The following is a 20097-nucleotide window of genomic DNA, read 5'->3' as shown; positions in this document are numbered from 1 at the left end:
AACCTCATAATGACTCTTTTATTCCATTACCAACAGTATTACATTATGCCGAAACAATGTATTTTATCTCTAATATATATCTCCATTGTGTATATATAATTAGTAGTAGTAGCAGTGAGTCTCAAGTAGGCGAGTCCATAGATTCTCAAAAGTTAAACAGCATTAGGTACGCATTGTGTCGAATTAGCCCCATCCCAATCCCTCAATTCAAACTCCGGCATTCCAGTAGTTTCTTAATTAATGCATTAGTTTATTCATGATTTTTCAATTACGATAGATTTATTTGGCATGAGTCTAATTGAATTCCTAGGACCGTTATCTCCATCATCGAAATCCCAAAATAACGATTTCGCTTCAGTTTTCATTTTCATTCACCTACATTATTTATTCTTAATTAATTTACTTGTTTAGTATTTTTTTTAGTAATTGATCTCGTTTGAAAACACATTAGATCCATCGTTGATTCACGTTAATCAATGAAAAAATAATTGGTCAACTAATTGATTTATCATTTTAGTTCTTACAGAACACAATTGGAACTGATTGTTCATTTTTATCATTCATTTAATTAGCAAAATAAATGATCAATTCGTCAATTGAAAAATTAATTGCTTTCAACAAGGTATGAGCTAAAATTGATTAATAATCAAGAAGAGATGGAACAATTCCTCATTTTTTAAATTTGAATTCATCACTTTTATTTTGTGCTAGTTTATCAATTAATTAATTAGTTTTTAGTTTCGGGGAATTCATATTTCCTTCTCGTCTTCCCTCAACAATGATATGCATACAGGAGTGAGGCCACGAGTGTCGTCAGACTGAGATTGGAGATGCGACGAATAGCTGTCCCAGAATCATTTCTCCCCGGTTTCTTTCTTTTACCTTTGGATTTACCACGTCTCTTGCGTGTGTATATTGCATTTGTGGAGTTCGTGGGTGACTCAACATTGCAGTAACTCATGTCACAGCAGCTTATGCAAATCTGGATGGAAAAATAAAATGTTTAAATTTTATTTTTCTCATTTTAGGGGAAAATCCACTGAAGAGAAATGCGCGTCATGTATATTTAAAGCTCCGACGATTATGAAATTAAAAATCAACAACTCTGCCTGAATGGCTCATCTTTTATTAAAATATTTGCCCTCAAAATGGATATTCCCAATATTGTAAAATTTGAACAGAACGAAATAAAATCATTCACATTTACTTCGGTCGCCGGAAGTCAATGCGAATTCAGAGAATTTTTCCAGGGTGTTTCGTAATTTTTATCCGAAGCCCCTGTGAAAAATTATGATATCGTCACTTTAATTCTCAAATTTGTTTTTCGAATAAATAAGAAAACCGGGAGTTCTGTCATTTTTACGGAATATTTCTCTTCTTAAAGCAGGAATATCTTTCAGTGTAACGATGAAACGTGAGATTCTCATGAATTAGAGTAATTAATGGAATCATATCGCGCCTATAATGAGTTTCATTCGATGGATAGAAATATATCATATTGATTCGTACTCTCTGGGTGTCCACAGGCACACAACCGACGGATGCTGGACCGCACTCGGCACTGCTGGCACAACTCTTACTGACCTGCATGATAAAACAGACAATTCTGCATTACCATTTACTCATAACCCAGGGGCCTGTCCAACAATTCGAACATTATTCCCTGGGATATACTCGAGTGACCCCATGACCTTTTGGTGAATTGGGTCATCGGGTATTCTCGAAATACCACTGCTGAAAATTGACGTTTCCATAATAACTGAAGTGGTTGAGCGTTTCAGAGGAGATGAATATGGAATCTTTGATTTGATGGATTACCTCGGTTGTCACTGGCTTTAGGAGGAAATGGCAGAAGACTTTTTAGACATGGAATTTAATTTCTAATGACAGAATGTGCTCAAATACCTCACTATAATTGCATACGGTAGTTGCAAGTATCGTGGATTATTATTCGTCATGTGTCTAATTCTTAATCAGTTGAATCGTCTGTGCAATTAATTTTTGCATATTAATGAAGTACCAGAAACATTAATTCTCTGCATTTTCAATTGCATTCGCTAACCCACGTCCATTAATTGAAATAATTATTTTTAGAAAGTAATTAATTGCTTCAAATACTCGCCAAGACACTGTTGCCACGACTGTCAAGAATATGCAGCGATCGACAGAAATCCCGACCACCAGTTGGACAAGGTGTGTCTATAGCCCATTTATTGCACATCTGTTGAAGAATTCAAGAATTTAAAAAAAAAAATGCAAAGAATTTTTTTTCGCGATTGAGGGAGAGAACAATTGAGAGAACCATGGGGATTCCGATGAAAAATTTCATTTCTGGAATTCGATTCCAGTCTCTGATGTCACACTGACAATTCACGAATCAATTGAAAGTTGAATAGACATTCTCCCTCGAGCTTTCACGTTTTAAATTGAAATATCAAGAGAGACGAGAGCGGAAAAATTGCGAATTGGGTTTAAATTTGGGAATTTAATTTTCCGAAAACTTGAAATATTCGTTTCAAAAGAAATGCAGTAAGGAGTGAAGGAAAAAAAAAATGGGATAAATCCGATTAAAAATGGGAAATCTAATAATCCCAGAAATTTTATAACCCAGGATATATTAGTCTGCTCGGGGGCTGGATGTGGCCTCTCAAAATAGAACAGGGGTATCGATAAGACGTCGTGAAATAAATCAACTCTTGGTGGGGTTGTCTGGGCTTCACCAAAACGAGCCTTCGGGGGCTGCGGACAAGAATGGGTGAAGAGATCCGTGGAATAGAAAGAGAGAGAGAGAGAGAGGGAATTGAGTGGGAGAGGGAGAGAATCACCGAGAGCTCAGTCGTGTATGTGAAGAGAGGGAGGTCTCTGGACCAACCGCGATAGGGGTATTATATACTCTCGGAGAGTGTTTAATGGAGCCGTCGATACCTGGTTATCGCTGACGTTGACGCAAGTGTAGCACGTTAGACCTGAAACAAAAAAAAAATCGAATTAACACGTCAGTGATGATTTAGATGTCAACATCTTCTTCATTGAGGCGGGAATATGACCCCAATAATTTTTGGAAAAATAAAAGAAAGGGGATGGTGGCCGGAAAACTCCCTGAAGACTTACCGCCGAACTGACAGCCTTAGCCACATGGAAAAATATATGTGAGGGCCAAAAAATTATATATGACCCAAGTCTAATGCGAATGGGGCAGATATGGCTTTTTGTTCCTCATATATATTTTTCCGGGAGGGTTTCCTCCCCCGGTTTGCTTAATCCCCATTCGCATTCACGTCTCCCGCCTATGGAATTAAGGGAAAGAACTCGTCAGGTGGCTTTTAGTTGTTTGGCTCCAGAGGGCCAGATCTGAATAAATCTCTGGACGAAATTAATACAGGAAATGGCCAGGATTTTTCACTTTCCCTTTTAGGTCAATAGGGATGATAAATAATTTGATTAAGCTACACTGGCCTCACTGGCCTGTTGGCTAATAAAAATTTTTGCCGTTTGACGATGCGAAGCTCTTGGAAATAATCCCTCGAAATAGATGAAATAGTGAATTAAGATTTCCCCAATCTTAGTGTTCCACTTGATCAATTGTCAGCAATTAGTTCTACTGACGTTGTAACTTGTGCACAACTTTGAAAAATTTTCCAATTTAATTTGCCGCTTGACAAATATAATTTTCATAATTTAAAGTGTTCCATCATAATCTTGAAATACATTATAACTCCGGTTAAACTCGTGAAATTGTCGCATGCATCAGGAAAATCTAAATCTCAACTCGGGAGTAAACGCAGACATCCGGCAAATCTTATTAAAAAAACTTTCAGATTTATCTTGAAATTGTGTTAGGCAAAGAGTCCCAGTAAGAAGGTCTAAATGAAAAGGGTCAAACTTTAAATTGATTTATCTGGGGGAAAAAATCCGGGAGGGCAAGTTTATCGAGCTAATTTCTGCTATGGATTGGAGGGAGTAAGCGAACGATTTCCGGTCGGCTGGAATAGTTGATCAAACGAGTCTTTTAAAAATTGAAGCACCTCTCGCAACTCTGCAGCACAAGGAGACTTCGCTTGACCTCAAAGTGAAGTTGATTTAATAAACGATACTGATAGAAATATCATTTTTATTGATGTATCCGCTTGGAAAAAATATTAAATACTTGATGCAAATCTAAATGAATAAAATCTCACGCCGAACTCAAATTATTTTTTGCTGAGATAGATTTGTGAGTGGATAATGTTCATAGAATTAAAATGAAATGTTCGTCTAAAAAATCGGTAATTAATCCCAATGATTTCACTGAATTATGCAGTACGTGCTGCAATTTTAGTCGCCAGTCATAAAATTGTACCTCAGCTTAATGCATGGAGATACGCCCTTTGCTCTGGGTTATGCTGAGTGGTATGCATTATTAATGCTAAAACGCTGCTTCTCCAATTCAAATGGGTAGACTTTTGGCAAAGAAGCATTTTGGCACATACGATCTTTTGGTTTCAAGCCTGATATAATTCATGTTTAATTCATGGATCCCCAGTACTCCGCCAACTCACCATAAATAATGAAGTATTAATTCCCCAAGGTAGATTAAAATTGACTTTCACAGCAAAGATTTTCGTCTGAGATTTTTTAATTAGTGAAAAAACATTGGAAATTCACTCACGATATGTGTCTTCCTCGTCCGCTGGCCTCTTCAGTCCATTTTGCTTCGTTTTCAACTCGTCCTTGCCAACCTCGTTTTCCGATACGAGATTCCTGCCGCATGTAGTTTCCGCAGCTAGGAGCAGCCCTACCATAACCCACGTGATCATTCCTCACATCTCTGGAAAAAAAAATCAGAGGGCAATTGCATTTTTCTCAGGAATGAATGTTAATTAAATGATAGGAATTCATTACCAGAATTCGAAATCTGTAAATATTCAATTAGACCGAGATAGCAAACATGCAATTGACATTTAAAATACATTTGGGATTTTTACCCATTTTTTTAACCCCTGAAATAGGGTGATGATCGATTATTTTCATTTTTCAATTAGTCAAGCCCTCAGCGGCCGATCACTCTCTCCAGCCCTCGACTAATTAAATTACTCCGTTTGAACGAGAATGATGGCTCTTAAGTACAACACCGAAGTCGAAAAGTAATTTTCCCGTACGTAAAAAGGGCGGTAGAGGGAGCAAAAAGGAAAGTGATACAGAGACAGAAGGGATGAGAATCACCCTCTCGGACACTCCACATTTTTCTCCTCTCATTTCTACTTCTTTGTGAAAATGGACTCTGTTCGTACTCTGGGGATAGTCCACCATGTTTTTTTTTTGTACCTCCTTTACTCCGCTCGTCTTTCGCTTTTTTGTCATCGATTTTCCGGGATTAAAACGGCCCCGGGGACAGTGCAATGTCTCTTAACCATTTACCATTGGCTGAAGAGTATCTCCTTCACTGAGTTTTAGTCTCCACAAGCAATTTCGGAATCTATCTGTTAACCGATGAGTTGTGTACGCTGGATAGAAATGGAACTGAGGCCACAGGATACTCCAGTGATCCTGATCTGGATTGGGGAATTACACCGATAGCTTTTGCCGGAAATCTCTCTCCCTCTTCACTGGAGCGGGATGAAGCCACTGACTACACTTATCATAATCCGGATCAGGTCTCGCGCTCGACTTGGGGATTAAGTATCAGCCACATACGGGGAATAATCAGTTTCGAATATTTTATCGATGTACTCACCTTAAAATATTGAAATATTATCCCGATTTCGGAAAATATTCTCCAAAAATTTTAGAAAAAAACTTGTCTTCTCTCATGAAAAAATAAATTCAATTTTCACATCATTGATTTTCCTCGTCTGTTGATCCACTCGGAGTTGTTGAGGATGTTATGGAAGTATGAAAATGTTTAATAGAATCTAACCCCTCATCTCCATCCACGTCCTCTACGTGCATTCGCATTTTATTTCCACTAAAACTTGCGCATTTACCTTTCACGATATTTTTTTCACCTCCCAAAACAATTTGTAGTTCCTGGATAGCGTGAGGTGCATGTCAGCATGCGTAATTTCCCGCGAGGAATCCCATTTGCTGCTCGTTGGTGAAATCATTCGACTGCACTTTAGTATTTTCTTGGTGAGGGAAAACCAGAGGCTCTCCCTATTTTGAATCCACATCCTGATGTATTGAATTTCGTTCCACTCCGACGGATCGTTCCCCTTTCGTTATTTACGCGTGGTTGGGATATTTTCAGTTCTTGCGACAGGCGAATGAAATTCTACGGCAGATTGTGACGGAGGATAACTCTCCGTGACTCCTGTACGTGAATGGTATGATGCGCGGTAGTGTATCGGTCAAGTCAATCTTGAAGCTATCGCACATGATGTACACGTTTCAAACCTTTTCAAAATAACTCGGAATGGTTTTTCCACATATTTAAATTATCTCGAGCCTGATGAAGTGATGGGAAAATGACACCCCGGCATTACCATCAAATCATCTCAACTTGAAAAAAAAAAAAGAATATATTTTTTTATGCGCGTCATTATTCCGAGATATCAAGAGAAAAGGTGAATGATAAAAAAAAAGCCACCGAAGAAAAAAGAGAAAATATGAATTTCACTTGTGTCTGCTTTTATCCTCTCCCTCATTCACCTCGTCTTTTCTTCACTTTCCCGGGGCTCCATCCACCCCTGTAGAACGTCTGCTTTACACGCTCGGACTCAATGGGACACGCAATTCAGGGAGAAAAGATAGAGAGAATAAAGGATGGGGTAAAAGAACAGTCGCTTCGAGCTTCACTACAAAAGTAAGAGGCATCGAATGGCTAACGACCATGAGGTGTAGTGTAGCTATTATTTTTATTGCTCCATTGACATTTTTTGTGGCGAAACAAGTGGTCTCATTGGTCTATATTAAATAAATCCGAGAAGGTGAACAATATTTGTTTTTCATCAGACCGACGAAATGTAATCAAGATATTCGCGTAATTCCATTAATTAACAAACGAATGGTTGAATAATTAATTACGTTATGTAATTAAAAATAAATCATGTGGAGCTCACCTCACCTCAATTTTCTCAAACAAAAACCGCACAACTCGGGAATTATTTTCCTCGTTTCCATTATCATTACACGAACCCTCTTTCAACATCGTAAAATCCAGACTGTATACGAGAAGTGGGCGAAGATGATGGCGACCCACCGAGTGCAGTTAAGGTGGCAAGAGCAAGGCATTTTCCGAATTATACAGAGGGATGCCCAAGCCAACTAGAATGTATGGGTGGGCCACCCGAGGATTGCCATTAGTGTAATAAAATTAATAATATTAATACCAGGTTTAATTAATTAAAGCACCACCAGTTCTACCAGTTCCTTTTTTCGATGGAGCAATGGATTTTCCGGGAAGTGAAATATATTTAATTAAGGGGATTAAAGCAGTTTTTCCAGGTTTGAAAGTTTTATCGGAAATAATGATAATCTGGCTTTGTGATTTAAGTTTTTTTTTGTAATGTATTCGCGGGGTGTTCACGGGGGCAAGTGGGAATGCAACTCTTCAGCGAGTGGATTATCTCGGATAATCATCTTGCAGAGCAATGAGAATTTTTTTATTCAATTCTCACCAAATTGAAACAGTTCTTTTTTAACCCCTCTTGGAGATGTGTTCGCGTTATGGGGCCATTTATTTTTTAAATAAATCGGCCGGAAAACGTGGAATTTCGCCTTTATGGACCCTCGGTTAATTTATTCGGAATCGGAGTTGTATCGAAGAATTCCATTTGAATGAATTTTCGTTGAACCGAGGGTGGAGATTTGTAATGCGAGGAAGAGGGCGATTTATTGGAATTGAATTGTCTGACCTAGAACGAAGGAGAAAATTTAAAAGTTCTCGAATGAAATGGTTGTCTTACACTTGAAATATTCAAGTGTGATTAATCAACTGCCGTCGAAGAGGAAAAAAAATCGCTTTACCCGATAGCTCAATGGTAAGAGGTTCGGACTTGTAATTTGTCGACATGGCGAACGCCTCTCGGCCAGGATTTTTCATTCGCAATTTTAAAAAAATAAATCGGTTGGAAAAAGTGGAATTTCTCTTTTACAGTCTCTCGGTTAATTCATCCGATATCAGCGTTGCATTGAGGAATCCCATTGGAATGCATTTTCATAGAATCGAGGGAAGAGATTTGTAATGCGATGAGAAGTACGATTCATTGGAATAGAATTGTCTGACCCAGATGAAACGAGAAAATTCAAAAGTTCTCAAACGAAATAGTTCTCATACTCTTGAAATATTCAAATTAAAAAAGTCATCTCTTTTTCTTCTCATTTGCAAGGGGTCAAAGTGAGGTTAGGTGCAAGTTCGGATGTATGTGCTAATGGTTGTCAGAAAGGTAGAAGGAAGAGAGAAAAAAAAATTGAGGGAATGTGCATAGGCAGCGAAAAAAAAAAATGAGTCTGATAAAAAAAAAAAACTTCCTCCGTTACCTAGGCTGAAATAACACCCCAGGGATCGAGCAAGAATGGTGGAAAAAGTAAAGGGGAAAAAAATAAACATTCAGGATAAAAAGTTGAAATGTTCATTTTCCAACGTCGAAGCCTATCACCGGATCAAGAAGGATGCGCCGAGGTGGCGACGAATGATGAGGTCCACTGAACGATAATTTTAATTGGGCCCTCTCTCCATCCCCCTCTCCTCACGCCAGGTGGATTTTCCGAAGCGCAATGATTGGCCCGACTCTTTTCAGGCTTCCCCTTTTACGTATCCCAGTGGTAATTTTCTCGCTGATTCTTTTTTTTTTCCTTCTTCTATTTTGCTTTGATAAAAATTCACGAGATGTGGAGATTCAAAGGCTTTTTAGGAGGTTGCAAAGGAGGGAATAATTTTCATGTGAAATATTAGTTGTTTTATGGTTTTTTTCTTGCCGGCAACAATGGGGAAAAGTTCTTTGTGAATACCGGGCCAGAGGGGAGAGAATAGAAGATTATGAAATTGTAATAGTGCCATTAACCGCCTCGAAATCCGTCAAAAAAAATTCTATTGGACTTCTATCGAGCTTTTCAATGAAAAATCTTTTGCGCTTGAAAGGCCTGCGGCCACGTGACTTATTAAATCCATCAGTTGATCGTCTTCCATCATCAACAATACGAAAAAAAAAAAACAATTCTCTCATCTCACGGTTCACATACCCCTGACTTGGCAAAAATTGACGTGAAGAATGGAGCGAGCATTGTCCTCATACCTATATCCGTTCCACATCCTTGACCCGAAGAATCTCCACACGGATTTCACGAATAACGGGGATAAAGCTCCACCAATATACGATGGTACAAGTTCTCCCTGAAAACATTGCCAGCAATGGTATCCGGTTTTTTTTTTTTTTTCATGCTTCTTTTCCAACGAGCTCCGGCGTCCCGATGCCATATCTCTTTCTGGCGCTTGGTTAGGCTGATTATTCAATGGCCTCAATAGGGGGCGCCAGCCGTGTATTCCGGGGAAGGCAAAACAGTGTTTGTGATGAGAGCAGAGCGATAGAGGAAGAGAGAGAAAAAAAAATACACGAGGAAGACTGTCATTTGTCAAAGCCCCTGTATTTGCACACATACACTGGGGCCCGTGTCTGTACCCAGTGGAGAATGTAACCCATCGTGATGGTAAAGAACATGTAGACAAATTTCTGCAAGGATTATTGAATTTTCTTCTGTTTTCTACACTCATCTATATCCGCCCTTCGGGGAGTTATACCCTTTACCGTTATCCCATTCCGACTTTTTATTCTGAATCATTCATCCGAGTCGTAAATTTTTATTGAAGGGAAATGACGTCCGGATATTTCTCCGCGGAGTGAAATTTTTATGATAACGGGGTTGAGGAAATGTTGATGCAACGAGGGAATTAATTCACCTGTATTTTATTTCTGCACGATACCGTCTCAATGTGCAGCATCAGTCAATGTTTTAAGATAAACATCGCATGGGTTTTTCGAATTTCAAATTGTAGCTTTTAAAAAGAATGCTTCGTTATGCGAAAGTAAATATTTATGGTTGGTAGAGCCACCGCCATCATGGGTAATCCGGAACAAGGCGGTGCTGCCCCCTACCCCAAGAGGCTACTGTCATGGCCGCGCCTCCACTTCGTAATTTCAATCGTTGAAAAAAACCATTAATTATACTTAGAGAATTCTCAAACCGCGTCATCGAATTTAGATGAATTGAACAAATGTTTTAAGACATTTTTCAGAATTTTCCAGAACTTTTTACTCGAGACCTCTGGAAATTTCGGAGGGAGAACCTCTTCGAAGCGTTTTGCGCCCTTGGAATCAAAAAGGCGACGCCTAAACAATGAGCCTCACACCCCCTTAAAAGTATCCGCAAGAATCTTGGAAGAAAAGACGGCGGTATATATTACTCAGACTAAACTTCCAAGTAAGATCCTCCAGGGGGTTAAATAGAAAATCCCGAGGAGGGTAAAATGATGGTATAGGGTTCTGTGGAAACTTTCAAGATATCCCGAACCAAGAAGAGAGAGTCGAGTCAAGGTATTAGGGGAGCATATACGATCCAAAACATATTGGCTTATCCAATATGGATATGGAGCGTATGTCGTACGCGATATGGACCGAAAAAAAAAAAATTCAACCCTGTATTACCCGAAATTCTATTGCATTTTTTATTTTCCCATTGAGATGGAAATTTTCAGCCATTCTTTCACATCGATAACAGCAATTTAACATGCACTCCCTCCCCACCTCGCTGGTTTTTGTCCTCTACCCGATACTGGCCATTTTTTCATGGTTGAAATTTCACCAGTGAATACTGAATTTGATTATTGTTCCTGCTTTATTGGATGGAAACGACTGCAGGAGTGAAGAAAATACAGTTTATTGATCAATTTTTTTCATTCCACACTTAATAAACCAAAAAATACACAATAGCTTGTTACTCCTTTGTCAACGTTCATTTGATTTTTCGTTATTCCTGATAATGGTTTATTGATTGGTACATGCAGTGTAGATTTTGCGATACACTCCGGTTAAAATCTATTGGACTAAAATTCACAACAAGTTTTTGCCAACCAGTACGAATAATAATCCCACCCAATGAATAAAAAAAAATACCATGCAGACAGAGGCAATTTCCCACGTTTTAACATTAATTTGTATTCGTCCATTCTCCCCCCTCGTCGCGGAACATAAAACAAAATATCTACGGAGTTGTAAAAATATTTAGGTCGGAATACATTTATCTACGATGAAATAATGAGAAATTACGACAGAAAATTCACCTCGGAATTGAAAATTGCAAAAGCTCGAGCGAATTCTCTCGGCATCGTAACCTTGTACGTAAGGTTGATTGTTGATGCCGGGGGTAGTTGAGGCCCCCCCCTTTTCCACCCCTTTACCAGCGCCATAAACTGTGTTAGCTACAGTTGGTAGCACAAAAGTATCTATCTCGATGTGGTAGGATTAAAAGGCCTCGCGGCTACTTTGAATTTTTTTTCCCGTATTTCATCCTCTTTTTTTTCCCCTCCCATTTTCTTTTTCTTCTATTTTCCACGGAAAAATCCATCCCCATCGCTTGTCGCCGCCCGGAACTACCCCCCGTCGTCCTCCCCGAGGGCAAGCAGCCATAGCATCACACCTAAATGATATAGACTCTCATTCTCTCATACCATCCTCTGGATACTCGGGAAAAGTCGTTTTAGACTAAGCTAACTAGGTTTAATTAATCCAAAAGAGTGCACGTGAGGTGATGATGGCGACGAAGGGATGAGAGGAGATGGGGGTTGAGGGGAGTTGATGAGGGTTAAGCCTCCCACTTTTCCATTTACTGGATATTTCAAGTTGCCGTTTTCACCCAGGGCTTACCTATACTTGAAGGCTACACATGTACCAACAGTCCATGATTTTTTTTTTTTCAGCGGTAAAAATTTATGCAGTTATGAAATATGCATATAGCCGACCTCATAAAACACGGAGATACTATTTCCATGGCGCATAAACATGGAGGAGAAAAAAAAATGTGATAAAAGTCTGGAGATTTGTTGAATAAAAAGGTTACGGCGAGACGTAAAATAAAATTATTCTCTGGAATTATTTTGACGTAATTGCTTCAGTCACTCGTGCGTAAAGAAGAAAATTCACTTTGTCTCGGGATGAGCGCAAGTTATTCCGCATGAGATGGCGTTGCGTGTATTTTCCGCGGGAACGTCTCAGACATCCGGTGAAACTTCTCCCTAATTCTCCCTCGAGTGTTACTATTTTTTTTCAGGAAAACATGAAAAACCGAATGGAAGTGTAATTTCTAAATTAATTGCATCATAATTACTTCACTCACTCATGCAGAATGGAAAAAAAAATCTCAGTTAACGTTAAACGCAGACGTGTTATTCCGCTTGAGATGGCGTTGCGTGTATTTTCCACCGGTGACGGCTCAGAAAATTCGAATTACCTTTCGCTTCTCTCAACAAGATTCAACCCGACTGGCAGCTCTTTACCATACGTTTAATTTGATTTTCACTGTTTTTCCATTGGCCATTCAGCGGAAGTCGAGGGTACCTGTGCTTCACTATCGCTCCGTTAAATCAAATAACGTTATTTTAAACTCGCTACCAGAGACCAAGATATATACACGCCTTCTTCTCTTAGAAAGAAAACCCTAACCCCGTCCACTACTTCCTCTCCTTCTCTCGTACCGGAACCCGGAAAATCCGCTGCAAAATATACGAGCGGATACACCACCCCAATCTCCCTCACCCCCTTGTCCCCCCTGCATACCTTCACCGACAAACACAACAAAACTCTGGCGTAACAGAGTTTGTACTTTGTATAATAAAAAAAAACTTGTTTAAAACGCTGGAGATTTTTGTAAAATAGTTACTTTATATTGTCCGTAATGTACCGGAACCGAAAGCGAGAATTTAACAACAAGCCACATATTTTGTTTTTTTTAACAATTGATGGAGAGATATTTTCCCAATTTTTAATTACTGGATTAAAAATATCCATGTCCTCAATTAACCAAAACAAATATCAAGAAGCCACTGAATGAAAATTAAATTGTTTCATTTGTTAAAAAAAATCTCTCTGATTTTTTAATAAACGCAGAACCAACCGTGCAGCTTATGTCTGCCGCACATTAATTATGGAGTAACACGTGAATAATTGAGGTGCAGTGAGCTCGGACGTTAGTAGTTGTGCAGAAGCCGTTGTTCCGTGGATAGTCCACTTTGCGTTTTGATGGTAGACATGATGAATTATTGATAAAGGACAAAAATGGATTGAGCTAAACTCGTGTGAACTTTGTTTGAGTGGATAGGCGTGTTTTGGACATGTGATGAGGCACGTATGCATCCTCATTGGAATAGGGAGCAGGCTGTTGTGGTGGACCCAGTGATATTGCCGAAGGTAGACCGATATTGAGCCGGTGATGGCTCACAATGGAAATTAAACCTGATCGAAGAGGGATTAATGTGAGCGGGACAATCCTGGTTAGATGTATTGATCCAAAAAACCCCATCGTCGACGGTTCACGTGGTGGTTTATAATTGAAATAAAATTTGAGTAAGAAACCATCCATTTAGGGCGGATGATATTGGACGGGGCGGGGACCGAGTGTTGGCCAAATGTTGGCAGTGTCTTGGCAAGGAGGACTTATTGGGGATAAGTATTTCGAAGACAAACGCTTGAACAGAAATCTCTGTCAAAACCTGGTGGTACTCTCTTCCACATTGTAAACCCGTCAGATTCACAAGTGGTTGGGCGAAGCCCTCCAGAAAAACTAATGGAAAACGAGAAGAAGACGATGATTTATATTTCCTGACGAAGAATGCATTCCTGAGTACATCGGCATGTGTCCACAAATGCATCTTAGACATGGTGGTATTACACTATACCCACTCCCTAAAATGCTGGGAGACTGCATGTGCCACCTCACACCCCACGTACATACGATGGATTGAGTGTACTCGTGTGCATTCAACCAGGCAGGTGCGGGATAGCATGTCTACATACTGGGTGTGCCAGAACAGTCTACGTTGTAGACTAGAAGGGCCAAGAACTTTCAGGTTAGGGACCAAAACTTTGGCTTCATCCGTTCACTGCTTTGATGTTTGACGGTATTCATGAGAAAGTGTTGTGCAATATTGATGATGTGAGGTGGGAGCATTACGTGATGTTGATTGAATGCTCCAATTAGACGTTGACGATCTGGAAGCACCTGATGATTTGGCCAGAGAAGTTTCAACGTTTCGAGGTGGTTCGACATCAATCATGTGCTCATGTCGTATCCTGTGATGTTTTCCAAGGATCTTTCAACATTCAGAAATAGGCAGATGTCGGTTCATCCCTCAGAAATGGCTTGATACATGTCCAGGACGTGGATAGAGTAGATCGAGGGATTTTCAGGGTGCGTAGTAAAGCGGTTCATGGCTTCCAGGGTTGATCATATTACCCATAAACTGCTGCGCAATATTGATATGATGTGTTCAATTAGTTGTTGACGATATAGAGGGATCAGTTAATTTGGCTGGAGAAGATTCACCGTTTAAATGTTGTTCCGAGCACGTAACGTTATCTTCATGCTGTATCTTGTGATTACCAAAACAGGATCTTTATGATCGAGTTTAATCATCTTTCCAAACTTGGAAATCCATAAACACCCGTTCACCCTTCACAAATGGGTTCATAATGTCGACAATTCTGCAGCACCCAGTATCCCCCAAAGTGCTGCATCTTATGCACACGTGGACGTTACATATTATATTAACCATGAACTCACTTCTCCAGCAACAGAGGAGGGATGCACATGCATGCAGGACCCCATGTACAAGCAGATGAAATTTATGGCGACTATATCTCCCCCAGCACCCGCACTGCGCCCATCTTTTGCGCACCTACACACACCGAGGTCTAAACTCAAATGCTTCCTCTCGTCGTCAGTGCCTCAAGGGGAATGGAAATATACGTATATCCCTGGGATATATCCTCATATCTACATATCGCCTGTTTCATTTTCCATCTCCACCCCTCAACCCCGACGCCTCTCTAGGTCTAGGGTTGGTAGGGGTAAGGAGTAGACGAGCGTGTGCACATCGAGTAAAATCCCAACCCCCCTCTCTCTTCACCCTTCATTTCATATATTTCCAATGGTACATGCACATAACAGCCGTATTTTTTTTTTGTATTTTCACTCTACATCTTCTTATTCGAGTCTATAACCCTCTTCGTAGACGTCCAACTTCGGGGGTTATGAGGTGTCGTTCAAGATCTGTTAGAGCTTTTATAGTTCAAAGGGCATATTTTATAGTAGCTCTTCATCGGTATTAAACTTCAAATTCCTCCGGGAGATGAATTTTACCAATTTTTTTTTATCAGGAAAAAAAGTCTTTTAATATAGTCTTATACCAAGTTTGACGTGAAGTTTCTCAAGGCGGATAATGGTTTACGTAATTGTTTCACGGCTGGTGGTAACCCGCATCAACATTTACTTTCGTCAGTGGGAAAATTTTACAACTCAAGTTTCGAATATCATTTCTAACTATTCGTGTATTATTTTCGTTGTGCGAGGGGGATTATACACGGTTTCATTAGAAACTTTCCGGAAAGTTGGCAAGGGAAAACCCACGCTCATCTCTTATACCAGTCGTATGCAACTCAAAGTTATGAGTGAAAAATATCTTTTTGTTGGCAACTAAAAGAACTTCGAATGCTCTCCTTCGAACAATTATTTTTCTTGAATTTTATTCACTCGAAATTATAATAAATTTGTCATCTGGTCTTAGATAGCTGAGGAGTGTCTCGTAAAGTGACTTGACATCATATCATGTTTTACTTCGGGGAAGAAAAACAAGTTCAGTTAATCGCAATTATTAATGTGGAAAATTTAGTTAAATGGTATATATGCGTAGAGCGTGCACAGTAACTTTGTCGAGATAAACGTAGAAACTTTGTACCGTCTTTAATGAATATAAAGCCCCCCTTCTGGAGGTGGAGGGCAATCTTGATGGTCCTGAACCACTCGAACTGATTCGATTTATTTTATCGCACAACTTTATTTTTATGGAGTGTATTAAACTCGTTAACCAACAGTGAGGGCAAATTCGTGTTTTTAAATATTCGTTTCTCGAAATGATGAATATTCCAGATGTACACGTATTTTCCCCACTGAAGTGATATACTGGTTCATGACGGTGGTTGGAAAAAAAAAATTTGCAAATGTTTTTTTTTTTTCGACCGCTCATGCACAGACAATGTAGTTCGCTGAATAACATGTAAATACCTTTTGAACCTCTCACATTTCCGTGCACCTGCGTTCATTTTTCATTAATATAATACGTGGTCAGTGGTTTACAACGTGAATTTTCATCACTTTATGAACACAAAAAGCGTAAAAAATAAAGAGACATTGTTGGGAATTCGGTAATACCGCATTTTGAATATTTCTGATGTCCGAATGGCATTCATAACTGTTCGTACTGCTATTTATTAAATTTCACTGATATTCATTGAATTTCATTGGCGACAATTTAGTGAATGATGACCACCATATACCACAAAAGCACACTCTGACTATCAAATTATCCATCAAATTGCAGTATAATTTGTTCAATTTCAGTGCAGTTCTCAGCAAATGTGAACGAGGATAAACCAAAATCGTTTTATCCCTATTACATTCGTTGATGGGAAGAATAAAGAATGATGCATGTTTCAATTTTGTGTACCCGTTGGCTCGAATTTCCACTCGTGTACATGCAAATTACGCAAATTCACTTGCTACAAGAGCACTTCAGTCGCAGAATGTTAATGGGATAACGAATCTTGTTGCACAGGCGCTTATTTCAACAGATACATTCAAGAAGATGCCGTAAAACGAAAATTCAGTGGTACAAATAATGGAATATCCTCAACCGCTGGATCATCACTGAAATCTCTGGTGATGAAGTGCAAAATGATGGACGCTTCAAACCTATAAAGCCTGCCTCTATTTTCGCCAACCGCTTATGGAGATTATGGAAATTCCTATGATTTCTGAAACACTTGAGGCACAGAGCGAAAATTCGCTCGTGGATTCTCCATAGAGATAAATATTCGATGAAAATGACCAAAACAATTTACGTGAGTCGCACTGGGAGATTGTTCACCACAAATATTTATGCAAATGAAGAAGGAGAAATTTGTAAAAATCAGTGAAGTATCAGGGATGAAAATGACGATGGAAAATGTGCACAAAAAATTCTCAACTGATCATACTATCAGCAATTTATGAAACTGTTGACGCTGGAGTTACTTCCACAGTATCTTCCGTAAAATTGCTCAATCGTCCCGAAAAAATACCGAAATGACTTGTCTCCATGGTGATGAGTCATCGGGCGGGTGGTTAAATTTTACGAAACAAATCGTAAAATTTACGTTGCAATTCCTGGAATTTCAGCTCCAACTCATACTTTCGCGAGTTGTTGAGTTGAGACTGCGCAGCAATTTCAGTAAACGACCAAGAAATTCATGAAGCTGCAATTTAATGCCATTCACATGAACTAATTAATGGAATATGGCAGACGATTTCATTATTTCTGAATAGCCGATAGTATGCTTCAATTTCGTGAACTCTGTACCTCTAATTTGTACCCATGTTAATGATGCAAATTCCTATCATTTCGAGGCCCTTCAGTCACAGAATGTAAATTACGAATTCCCACTGAATTCACCAGAAACAGTAGATAGTCCAATGATTTAAGCAAAAAAATGGGGCTATTAATGATGGACAATCGCTCTGAAACTGTTGATGATCAAACAAAGAATCGCATGTTTCACTTTTGTCATTCCTCCCTCCATTTTCAACCACAACCCATGTTCATGCAAATTGCACAAACATCCCCAATTTCTAAAACACTTCAGTGACACAATGTAAATTGGATGGCGATTGATTCGTTTAGTCTGATGGGTGATGGAATAAAAATTGACGACCGCAGATGGTTGTGTGTAATGGCATCCCATCGAAATTGCTAGAAAACAAAAAAATGTTAAAAGCAACAACGAAGAAGAGAGAAGGACACTGACCACAGATACGCAACGATAGTTACGTGAATTGGAAATCGAAATATCACTGGGGATAACGCTCCGTTGGCTGAGTCGAGGGGTTAAACAACGATGAAAATCGTTCAAAGGTATGAACACTAATGGTGTACATATGAGAAATAGGGAAATGCTTGGGAGAAGAGGAAGCAAAAGGGAAGAATAGGATTATGTGGTTGGTTGGTTTGCCTGGAATGAGTTGGTTACAGGGTAAAAGGGGGTGGAGGTTGAAGGGCTGTGGGGAGGGCGATCAACCGAGGTCTACAATCGAAACACAGTATAACATCGAGAGACAGAGGAAGGCAACAAATTGACTTTGTACAAGCCAAGTTCCTCAAAACAAGAAGTTATTTGTTGGTGACTGGTTAAGAGAAGGGAGAAATGATAACAGTAGAACTCATCTGATCCTCGAGAATATTTTCCACAAAATAGTGTTGGCATGTGGCATTGGCTTGTCATATTTCCGTTGGTCGCATTACCATCAGTACCCATCAATTTCAACTCAGAAGCTCAGTCACCCTTGGAGGACATGACATCTTTATCCGACAGCGGCAGGATGTCTCGAATAATGTGGAGCATTCCAGTCCAATGTATATGTAAACAAGAGTGCGAATAACATCGTCACTCAGTCTGCTTTCTCCATTTTGTATCCTCCAGTTGCCACGTCTGTGATATGATAATAAATACAGTCACCGAGTAGCAAAAAACCGCATCCGAAGACATATATCACGGCTATATTTTTATGACCGAATTTCACCGGTTTCCGTGCTTTTTCTGCCCCTCTTTACGTTTGAAAATGTGCAAAAATTTATGGAGAGAGTTCTTCGAGTGAAATGCAATTTTTGGCATTGGTTATTCCTGTTATCAAGTGGAGGAGGAAATTAAAAAAGAGGGTACTCTCAAGTGCAGATATAATGCTTTGGCATTAGCAATATACGAGCGTTGAGTTGGCTAAACCGAAAGATCGTATCTCCACTTCAAACGGAAAGATACGACCTTTTGCGCAGTCAAGTGGCTTTTGGTTATAACTGATGGTTGAAGATCCTATCTGCAATTCAATTAAGGACTCCCAACCGTATGGTTTGAGTTAAACCTGGAAAAAAAAATTTGGAACTAACGGAGAGGTATAAGACGCCCAGATGGATATCGATTATACTTCAGATTACTGTTATTCGAAAACTTTTCATTCCTGTCCCCGGACAATTCAAGCCTCCATTATTGGCATACTTATTCTTCAAATGAGTCTAAATTTAAGCAAATTGATCAACTTCTGAGCGTAGGATAAGTTGAAATGGAAATTTCACCCAGACTCAAGCCATCACCCCCCCAATAATTCTCAATTGATAGGTCTCAATATTTGAAATATTCATCTTTCCAGAACAAATCCAATTCAACTAGAATTCACCCTCTCTAAATCGCTCTATCGGCTTGATCATCCATCAACGATGCACATCTCTGTACATTATTGACGACACATCATAAATCACTCGAAATTCATCGACTCCCTATCAACCCCATCTCTCACCTATCACGACACAACTCCTCCCCCTCACACCCTCCAGACACACATCAAACTTATCTCCGATGATAACTTCTTACTACCTTTTGATTTTCACTTCCAACCCCTCACACTCCCGATAAACCACCAACTCGACCCCTTAACTCTCCCAGGCCATCCAACCCCTCTTCTTATCTCCTATCGATAATACATTTTGTACGTGATTCCAGACGATACACCGAAGTAAATACACCACAGTAGTATCGAACCCCCTCGAAAGAAAAAAAAAACCAACACAGAAACTTCCCCTTTTTCTGGGCAAGTGAATCCCGGGAGAGTTTGCCTCGAGGCCCTGCTTAAAGGTGAGGACGGAAGGGGTCACTAATGGCTGCCGGAATCGGACATGAACAAAGGATGTAAAGTCAACTGAGTAAAAGTTTCTTCCGGAAGAGTGAGTATTCGAAAAAGAAGAATCATTAGTAACTGCTCTTGTTTCTTATCACCCAGGATTTCTTCTCCCATTCGAAGGAAATAAAAGACAATTCTCCATGAAACATT

At 39.5% G+C, this 20097-nt stretch overlaps 1 protein-coding gene across 2 annotated transcripts in view; it reads right to left on the bottom strand.

Annotated features, from left to right (window-relative positions):
* Positions 1–30: 30 nt before the first annotated feature.
* The window catches only part of LOC135166685 (ly6/PLAUR domain-containing protein 6B-like), a 60674-nt gene continuing 40607 nt past the window's right edge, over positions 31–20097 (bottom strand). For both annotated transcript variants that reach the window (XM_064129200.1, XM_064129199.1), the window contains 5 exons: positions 4649–4807; positions 2926–2966; positions 2123–2221; positions 1510–1584; positions 31–982 (listed from right to left, as the gene is read on the bottom strand). In XM_064129200.1, the coding sequence (XP_063985270.1) occupies positions 773–982; positions 1510–1584; positions 2123–2221; positions 2926–2966; positions 4649–4796 (573 nt within the window). In that variant the 5' untranslated portion in view covers positions 4797–4807 and the 3' untranslated portion in view covers positions 31–772. The remainder of the gene's footprint in view (positions 983–1509; positions 1585–2122; positions 2222–2925; positions 2967–4648; positions 4808–20097) is intronic.

The sequence above is a fragment of the Diachasmimorpha longicaudata genome, chromosome 10, assembly GCF_034640455.1.
Source record: "Diachasmimorpha longicaudata isolate KC_UGA_2023 chromosome 10, iyDiaLong2, whole genome shotgun sequence".
Classification (NCBI taxonomy): Eukaryota; Metazoa; Arthropoda; class Insecta; order Hymenoptera; family Braconidae; genus Diachasmimorpha; species Diachasmimorpha longicaudata.
This window is presented reverse-complemented; position numbering and strand designations above follow the sequence as displayed.